Raw genomic sequence first — 9,403 nt, 5'->3', positions numbered from 1 at the left:
TAAACATGCCGTTTTATAAGAAAAATAGCAACATCCAATTCATATTCCTAAAATACTATTAAAAAATATAAGATTGAAATTATGTTTGATATAACTTTCATAAAATAAATTCCAATAAATTAAAAAATAATAATTATTCATAGAATTAAATTGGGACTCCCAGACTAATAAATTGATACCTTGAGAAGTCTTATAAAAGAAAAGAGGAGTTGATTTCAGTCCTACGTAATGCACAGGCCTCCATGAAAACCCAAGATTTATTTCCGTTTAACCTGGGCAGTTTAATTTATGCTTTTAAGCTAAACCTCGTAAGCAAGGATTAAGAGCATACCCAACTGTGCCAACTCAAGATAAGGATTTCTGGATTAGGTCCCACAATTTTGACAAGGGTGATAAAGCGGCGCAAAAATTACTGAAACTATAAAATGACGATTCTTGAATTATACTCAAATTGTACGATTGAATTTGCTTCCGTAAATCATACTCAACTGGATCACTTAATATAGACTTCAAACAGGGTAAGGCCGGGATGAGTGTGCCAGAGCTTTTTGCAGATTTATCAAAAGGAATATCAATTTTTCAAGGTGCCCTTTTCGTTCCATCACTTTTCAACTTTTCATCATGTTGTTTGGTGCCAAAATTGGATTTTCTTATTTTGTACGGCATTCACTACTAGATTTTGGTATGCTGTGGTTGACATGTATTTGTAGAGCTTGAGGACAATGTCTGGTTTACACTAGGATCTGGTCTTATTGGTTTTATCTTTCAGGAGATTATTTTCATAGGGTTTTGTAAAAGTTCAGTCCAAATGGTAATTTTCTGGGTCGATGCGAGTTTCGTTTGCAGTAGAGTTATAGAGATTATCTGAAAATTAATGAATTATAGTGATGCTTTATTGAGTTTAAAAAATGATTTGATGTGTACATATATTTTCTGATGAAGTATTTTAATTTTTTTGTTGATGTTTCTGCGTATAATGGCAGGAATTTGAAAAAGGCACATCGTGGAGGAAACACAGAGATGAATACAAGAGGCTCTGATTGATAAGCAGAGATGTTTTTTGCTTTCTTGGTTGGAAAGCTTGGTGTAGGGCAGTCAACACGTTCTAGAAAGAACCGAAAATGAGACCTGTAAGAGTGAATATGTTTTACCTAGCTGTGTAAGACTATTGGAATTTAAACATTTGAAGAGCTGGGGTGAGTCCTACCATGATTAGGCTAAGTTCACCAATCATGAGCTCGCCGGTTTCTGGAAACTAATGCCTTCTGCATAATCTATCCACAGACAAGCTTTGAGGTCGGGCAGGTGGATAACTATATTTTAATGTTTGAGGCCTGAGCCTGAGCATCTCAAAATATCCAGTTTGCAGAATTATCTATAAGACTTTTTGCTATTTGTAGACAAGTGGAGTTTTTGAAGGCTTTACTTGAATGGGTAGAATTTCTTTACCTCACGGTTTCCGTTTTCACCCAACTGATGAAGAGCTTGTCAGCTACTATTTGAAGAGAAAAGTGTGTGGAAAAAAACTACGGTTTGATGTCATTTCAGAGATCGATCTATACAAGTATGAGCCTTGGGAATTACCAGGCAAGACATTGATATTTCATTCTAATTGAACTAAAATTTGTAACTCAGAAAAACTTTTGTAAACAATTATTGTGTTTAGGAGACTATAATGTATTATTATGTGTATGCTGGTGATTGATAGGAATTGTTTGATTAAGCTTGAAAATGGGATTAAGTGCAGTTGAGGAATTTTTTCTCTGTTTGGAAGTTATTGATTAGTAAAAAATCTTATAGACATGTTTCTTGTTACATGTTATTTAGACTCATAATAACCACTTTTAAACATTGTTGACTTGGACTTATTCATATAATGTTTGATGCAGGCAAGTCTTGCCTACAGAGTAGAGATTTGCAATGGTACTTTTTCAGCTCTAGGGATAAAAAATATCCCAATGGATCTCAAACAAATCGAGCCACAGACGCTGGTTACTGGAAAGCAACTGGAAAGGAAAAGCCAGTATGTTCAGCTTCTCGAAGAGTTGGGATGAAAAAGACTTTAGTATATCATGCTGGACGGGCTCCCCGTGGAGAACGGACTAATTGGGTGATGCACGAATATAGACTTGAAGACAAGGAATTGAATGTGTCAAATACTATTCAAGTAATGGGGATTAATGAGGTTTTAAATTTTCAAAAATGGATGTGAAATTAGACTCTGCATTTTTTTTTAACCTTAATAGACTTATAATAAATAGTTAGCTTTTATCTTCAAGCTAATGAGTTTCGCTATGTTTGTTTGATCTCATCATGTTGTTAGGGTTTTCTGAGCATTGTGCATACCATCAATAGCATCTTGCCTCTGAATTTTATGATAAATCCCAATTTTGACTCTGGGAAACATGATTTTTCTCTTTGTGTTTCTAAGCAGCATAAACTGTTAAGTTTATCTCTTTTAAATATCATTAGCATACTTACAACTTCAATAACTTTGTGACTCGTTCATCCAGGTCATGAGTCCAACCAGTATAGTTCTGTTCAGAATTTGGGCCATTATCATTGATAGCATCTAGGACCTTTGTATGGTTGGATTTTGTTTGCTCAAGGATTATGACTTCAAATGCTGTCAAGATATTGATTTCTCTAAGATAGAAATGGATTGCAACTTTGTAGAGACGTTGATGGCCTGTGATATGTCTATGGTCAACCATGAAGGATTCATATGGAAATTTATAGAATTGACATGAAAAAAATGAGTCCTCTCTGCAGTCATGCAGAGCCTTTAATGATGGCTGACCTAAGTATCAGCTGCAGTTAAAAGGGTGATAGGAATCTCAGAATCAGCCTCAACAAGAAAGTCCAAGATGAAATATTCCAGGGTGAATCTTTCTGTAGATTGGTTTTGCCCCTCCCTTCTGCCACATCTTTGGTACTTCTTCCCAAATTTGCTGCAAACCAGACATGTATGTATCCTTTTGGTTTTCTGATTACTCCATGGCTCCTACTTTTCCCATGCTATCCATAAAATCCCAGTTTTATATACAGCTTGATATGTGACGAAGAAATAGTCTCATCTCTCCATGCCCTTTATGGGAGCTGTCATACATATTGTTAGCTTGCTGTGCCTTGAGTTAAATATGTTAAAACGTTCATGCCCCAGAAGTGCAGAACATGATAATTTATAGTTTATACCAGGAAATATGCAATTTTTCTATTGTGTATTGTCGATGCTGCTTCTTCTATTTTGCCATCAGACAATAGTGCACTATATCAATTAAATAGCTGAATTTTTCGCCCTTTTTTGTGGCTGTAGGATTCCTGTGTAATTTGCCGGGTCTTTCAAAAGAGTGGTCCTGGTCCCAAAAATGGGGAACACTATGGAGCTCCTTTTAGGGAAGAGGATTGGAATGAAGATGCCTCTGCAGAAGTTGGGGTACGATCCTCTTTAGAAAGAGTTGATACTCCACCTGATCCAAGCAATTCAACTTTGAGCAATGTCAATGAGGAGGTTATGGCACGCCCTAGAGCAGCTTCTGCATTGGACAATGTGGTTCTTACCCTAGATGAAGAGTACGTTTCTTCAGAGGATGAGCATGATGAAATGGAAAGCTTCCGGACAGAAAATGTTTGTTACCCAGCTAATTTGGAGCCAAATCCTGACAAAAAGGAAGTGCAAAAGGCTGCTAATGACATTCAGGTAAATAAGTTACAATGGAAGGTGTTTGTGTCTTTGAATGGAACTGTTTTATTTTTCTAGAACTGATGGTTATGCTACTTGTATCCATGCCTAAATTGACAAGCTTGTGTTAATCCATATAACACTTGAGAGATAAGTTTTGAATAAGTTGCATCTGGAACAGTTAATTTGGAGAAATCTTGGGATTTTGAAAGATTTTTAGTTAGTCTTTAACTCATTTGCAAATTTGAGTTTTTATCTGAATTCTTATGTTCAAACATATTTTAGTTGGCCATTCTTTGTAATTTTAGTAGATGATTACACCATATCTTCAAAGCTAAAAAATTTATTTTTTCAATACAAGCAGATGACTGCAACCATCATCACTATTAGTTCATTATTTTGGAAGCTTTGATAAAGGACACTCGTGGCATTTGAAATGAGTATGCTGTTATGGTCATAATACTTGCACAGCTGAATTTATTTGGTAACAAAACTCTTGATAGATAGGAGATTTTCTTTGAGGACTCAAGATTGTTCAGATGATTATTTTACTCTGTCAATAACATGGTTTTCAAGTTTTGAGCTATTTAGAATGCTGGATTGATTTTTTTCTGGTCTAATCAACATCTATGGACTAACATGGCAAAAAGGACTGAAACTGCATAACATTGATATGAAGTGCTACAAGAGCTAAAGGCTCTGTCTTGTAACTTTTGATTGGGAATCTGATATAAATCTGGATTCAGGAAGCAGAAATCCACGAGTACCTTTATATTGTTTGTGGAATATTGTGAAACTAGCAGTGGTGGTGTTGTTTTATTAGGGTTTGCATTTAAAGATGACAGTAGTTTTGAGCCGGAGAGGGATTTTAGGGATCAAATTATACATTCATGTTAATGAAAATTTGCAAATAAGCTTGTTTCAGTATTCTGAGTTTGATACAAGTGTGTGGGTGGTTTTGCAGGGTCAGAGAAGTGAAGCAGCACAACCCCCTTTACCCCCAGGCCAGCAGCAAAGAGATATGATAGGTTGTCATTATGGTGAGCAAAGACAACAAGACATGGGTAGCCAGCAGGCTGAGACTGATTTCCATGCTTGTTCAGATGACAGGCTCGGTCATATGAATCAGTTGGACTGGTTGGATGGTGTGTTGGCAGAGTTGACTGATGAGGACAGGGCCCACCTAGACCAGATAGGATTGAACCAGGCTGCACAAATGCCACTTATCAAGCCTCATAGTGAGGGTTTGCGGGATGTGCTTGGGCTGTGGAACCCATACAGCAACACCTTTTGGTTCAGGACAGGGGAGATGACCATTACTCTTGAGGATGTATATCGCATTCTTGGGATTCCAGTAATTGGAGCTAGGATTGTGGCAGGTCAATATACGCAGGAGGATAAACCATGGATAGCAGAATATCTATCAGGTCAGAGATCATTCGAGGCTGGCAAGAATGGGGTAAATCTTTCAGTTGTGGGCACATCAAGGATTCCATTATTGAGGAAGGCAGTGATCGGGATTTTGGCAAGTAAGGTTCTAGTAGACAAGGGAACTAATATCTTCCCCTTTTCTGAGGCTCACTTAGTTCATGATGCAGTTGAGAATGGCAAGAAGTTCAATTGGGGTCAGGAAGTCCTGAACCGTTTGTATCGTGATCTATATGTATTGGGGTTATGTGAGGGTGCACAAATTGGTCACATTGCATTGTTGCAGGTATGGATATGGGAGAGACTTATCCCATACCGCCCATATGGAGGTCCAGTGAATGTCATGCCAGAATGCCCTCGGATTATGAGGTGGGCGGCAAGCAGACTGCCATTCCCTCAAACCCGAGCACAGGAGCGAGGTAGAAACACCTTGGTGGAGGCAGATGTGGTATGGGATCCATACCGAGATATTAAGTGGCCAGACGATGCACAACTTACAGAAGCATTACGGGTTTTTGAGTTGCTAGGTCGACGGCCACGGTACACAGAGAGGCATCCCCTAGACAGGGTTCGACGCCAGTTTGGGCAGGAGCAGCCTCGTGTTTTAATGCCAAAGCGGAGGTGGCGTGATGATAGAGAACGGTCAGCCCGTGTGCAGGGTTTGTCAAGAGCTCCAAAATGGAGGCGACTTGAGGATGGTAGGTGTGATGTAGACTCTGGAGATGGGGAGATGGACGAGGATGGGGATATAGGGGTTCAAGATGAGGAGGATGAGAGCCCACAGGATGAGGGGATAGGTGGGAATGATTTCCCTGATGAACTGGAGGGAAACAGAAGGCTCATTCCTCCCAGCAACCTGGTATATGCACGGACAGGGTATAAAGTCAAACAGGTAGGATCAACTAGAAAGCAGAGAGTGTCTCCTACATCGCAATTTGATGAGGCTAGGTCTTTGAGATATCTGAAAACCCAAAAGGTTAGTGGAGGTGGTGATCAGGGAAAGGGGATATTGGGGACATCCTCATTTGTGAGCACACTGGTGGAGCACAAGCAGACAGAGGAGAAACTTAGGCCGGAGACAAGATGTGGCAGTGTGGCTGCTGATCTAGGCACGGGGGATTTATCTGTTTGTAGTCAGACCTTAGTTGGACTTGTGCCAGTAGACCCCTCATGGGTGAGAGGAGATCCAGGTGTGACACAGATTAAGATTTAGCATGTTTTCACTTTAGTCAAACTTTTTCTTTTAGCTATTTTTATGCTAAGGTTACAAATGATTTGTGTGTCTTGTGCATGCAGATACAGTGGATGGATGGAGGGATCTCATTCATAGGGTACTCCGTGATACTGTGGGTCCCTACCTAGGCAGGTCAGTGGATAACCTCAGGGATCCAGGATTGCCTGAGTCGGCGGGGCGGCATAGCGATGTGTTTGCAGCAGCACACCATGCAGGCATACTTTTGCAGACACACCAGGCAGCAGCAAATTTGGCCCATATCAAGGCCACTTTGGAGTGGCAACAAGAGAGAATAGATGAGAGGGCTGCATGGCAGAAGGAGAGGGCTGCTGAGCAGGAGGCATGGCGAAAGGAGCGAGAGGCATGGCAGAGGGAGCGGTCAGGACTTGAGAAAGCTCTAGCCAAGGTTGAGGGGGAAATCAAAGGTATGCAGTGGAGATCATCATGTTCTGCATATACTACTCAGGTGCATACTACGGGTAGCTATGCCACAGGCAGGCCTCATAGACCCAGCCAGCGGCAGCAGCAAGAAACACCCAAACGAGAGGGAGCTGGAGAAACCTCAGAGAGACAGCGGGGCAATCCTACAACAGGGCATCATGGAGAGGCCTAGATTACTAAGAAGGTCACAATGAATGCCTTTGGCGAGGTAGATTGGCTATAATTTGGGCCCTATTTTTGTTTTTGTCATGGTACCATTGGTCAAGAGCATCAAAGATGCATTTGTATGTACCATCATCGCTTTGTTATACGTTTTGACACTTCATTGGCATAATGTATATATGACTTATTTGCTTTTGATTTATGGCATATGATTGGATTTTTTTAGTATAACTTTATATGTCTTGAAGTTCATGCTGGTCAAACCATATCTTGCGTGGTTATATGATGACCTGAATGAATTTTTCAGGTTTTCTATGTTCACATGGCTCAAGGTGTGACTTAGAGTTTCTGCTAATGCATATAGATGCAGGAATAGCCAAATCTTAAAGTTTTAATGCCTAGAAGCCTGGAACTCTCTAAGGTAATAAATTGATAATGCTTTTGGAGCATTCTAAAGTGACAGTCAAGCATATTAGCCATCTTTTTTCCTTTGCTGCTATTGGTTTTTGTTGCACTTGCAATTTGTCCTATATTTTGAGGTTAGTTCTCGTTAATATTCACAAAATTCCAGGCATGTGTAATTCTTATCAAATGGAGTAATTTCCCAAACAGCATAAGAACTGCACATATTTCTATAAGGCAACGTAATCCAGGATCTTGTTTCCACACATTTGATGCTAAATGGTTAAATTTGGGTACTATTGTGGGCAGGACTTCACATTGCTTATATATACTATGTGTGTGCATCCTATGGTCTACAAACTAATCACGCCTAGTAATCTCAAGTAAGCATTCTCAAACAATGAAATCAACAAATAAATATTTGAACTAATTTAAATTTCATTTGATCCATCATATATATTGCATTTATGAGGATCTGCAATTTGATGTGTGTCTTCAAATTTGTTGGTCTTTTTTGATTTGCTTGTTAGAGAGATTGGTCAAGTATCTGCTGGTTTGTTTGCCTTCCAGTTATTTGACATAATGTCTCATAAATAACAAAACGATGTTGCAGTGCGAGCAAGGCACTTCTTTCAGTAAAATTGAGGGTTCTCAACTGTTAGAACCAGATTTGCCAATGGATGAACTTTGAAGGTCAATTGATACTTTTCATTATATATGGGTGCACACACTGAATAACAGTAGATCTTTGTTACTTAGATAGTTAGTTTCTTGTTATAGAACATGGTTGGTGTGCTGCTGAGTACCAAATGCCATAAGATATAGCATTGTAGACATGAGAAAGATCAAATTCCAGCCTTCATGAGAATCAAGAAAGTTTGACACCACAAAATTCAAATGACTCAAACATTAGACCTGATAGTTGTACAACGATAGTTAGTGGATAGTTGGACCTCTGGGTACATGGTTCTATGTTGAATGATTTCAATCTTCCTTTGCCTGAGTTATGGTTCTTAAAGCCTTTTTCTCCTGGGTATTATACATTCTATTTTGAGGAATGAGTGAAATTTCTTATCAACTGACTTCGTTTTCACATTCCTTCTGCTAAGGAAATTTTATGTTTAACGATCTCATGCTTGAATTGGTAATTATGGAGGAGACATGGTATTCCACCCTGTTTTAGTGTTTACATGTTATGATGACAATGGAAGCCAATGTATTGTTTTTAATAAAAGATAAGAAATTAGATTGAAAGTTACAACTCCCCTTCGATCAGAATGCTGTGAGAATGCAAGCATCCATTTGGATGAGAAGGATAGAAGACAAGAAACTTAGAAAAGATAGCAGCCAGGGAGGAAGCCAAAGGTAAGGAATATATGAATATATAAACCTATAAAACATTTTGTTGGAATCATTGAAGGAGTACGTATCTTCAAAGGTTATGATGGTTGAGAGCACAGCAACAGTTGCAGATGTAAGGGTGTGCTCTGGGGTGTTCAGCGTTCCTGTTCAAGCCTCCTGCTACACCCTCCGTATGATTATCTGGGATTGCATTCTACTGATAAGAAGGGAATGTATATTGAGATGACTGACAATTCTTTGAATCGAAGGCTTTTTTGATGGCCATTTGATGCATGTTATGTTTTTGCCTTTGGTAGCATTGTCTAAGCCTCGAGGATTATTAAGCTTTCTTTCTTCTTGTTTAGACAACTGATGGTTGCCATTTGGTTGACTTTTATTCCTTGTATATAGTTGAGAAGCAAATCGATTCATATATGTAGGTTGGTTTGGTTCATCTTTTTGAATTACATGATTTAGAGGAGGCCATTAAGAGTGTCATTGGTTTTGGCTTCAACTCTCTGGATGGTAGGCTCATTTGAGTGGAACCTTTTGCAGAGGTGGCTTTACTTTTTTTAGCTTGATTGTCAATGTCCATAGCGGATGGGTAGATTTCAGCTTGGCCCTTGTTATCACAAAAGAAAATAGGCCCGTTTGCTTTAACTACAGTGAGGTGGAAGATTATTGGTTCAGTGAGTGGAGGTGAAGGAAACATT

The 9,403-nt window shown here is 39.2% G+C and overlaps 1 protein-coding gene across 4 annotated transcripts; it reads left to right on the top strand.

Annotated features, from left to right (window-relative positions):
* The first annotated feature begins 227 nt into the window (after positions 1–227).
* Positions 228–7,142, top strand: LOC131063168 (uncharacterized). 4 transcript variants are annotated; one of them, XM_057996948.2, is made up of 6 exons: positions 228–584; positions 984–1,587; positions 1,890–2,167; positions 3,317–3,700; positions 4,647–6,300; positions 6,407–7,142. In XM_057996948.2, the coding sequence occupies exons 2-6, from the start codon at positions 1,431–1,433 to the stop codon at positions 6,955–6,957; spliced, it is 3,024 nt and encodes a 1,007-aa protein (XP_057852931.2). In that variant the 5' UTR covers positions 228–584; positions 984–1,430; the 3' UTR covers positions 6,958–7,142. The 4 variants fall into 4 exon arrangements, with proteins under 4 accessions (XP_057852931.2, XP_057852933.2, XP_057852932.2 ...); XM_057996950.2 differs by lacking the exon at positions 228–584 and adding an exon at positions 586–682; XM_057996949.2 differs by lacking the exon at positions 228–584 and adding an exon at positions 676–811.
* Positions 7,143–9,403: the final 2,261 nt, after the last annotated feature.

The sequence above is a fragment of the Cryptomeria japonica genome, chromosome 11 (genome assembly GCF_030272615.1).
Source record: "Cryptomeria japonica chromosome 11, Sugi_1.0, whole genome shotgun sequence".
Lineage (NCBI taxonomy): Eukaryota > Viridiplantae > Streptophyta > Pinopsida > Cupressales > Cupressaceae > Cryptomeria > Cryptomeria japonica.
The sequence above is the reverse complement of the archived record's forward strand: the minus strand, read 5'-3'. Positions and strand labels throughout refer to the sequence as shown.

Bases quoted from the DNA above. Each gene is read 5' to 3' on its own strand.
- LOC131063168 (XM_057996948.2), top strand. From the start codon at position 1,431: ATGGGTAGAATTTCTTTACCTCACGGTTTCCGTTTTCACCCAACTGAT. The intron at 1,588-1,889 runs GCAAGACATTGA...TGTTTGATGCAG, and splicing joins TGAGCCTTGGGAATTACCAG to GCAAGTCTTGCCTACAGAGT. The intron at 6,301-6,406 runs GTGTGACACAGA...TTGTGCATGCAG, and splicing joins ATGGGTGAGAGGAGATCCAG to ATACAGTGGATGGATGGAGG.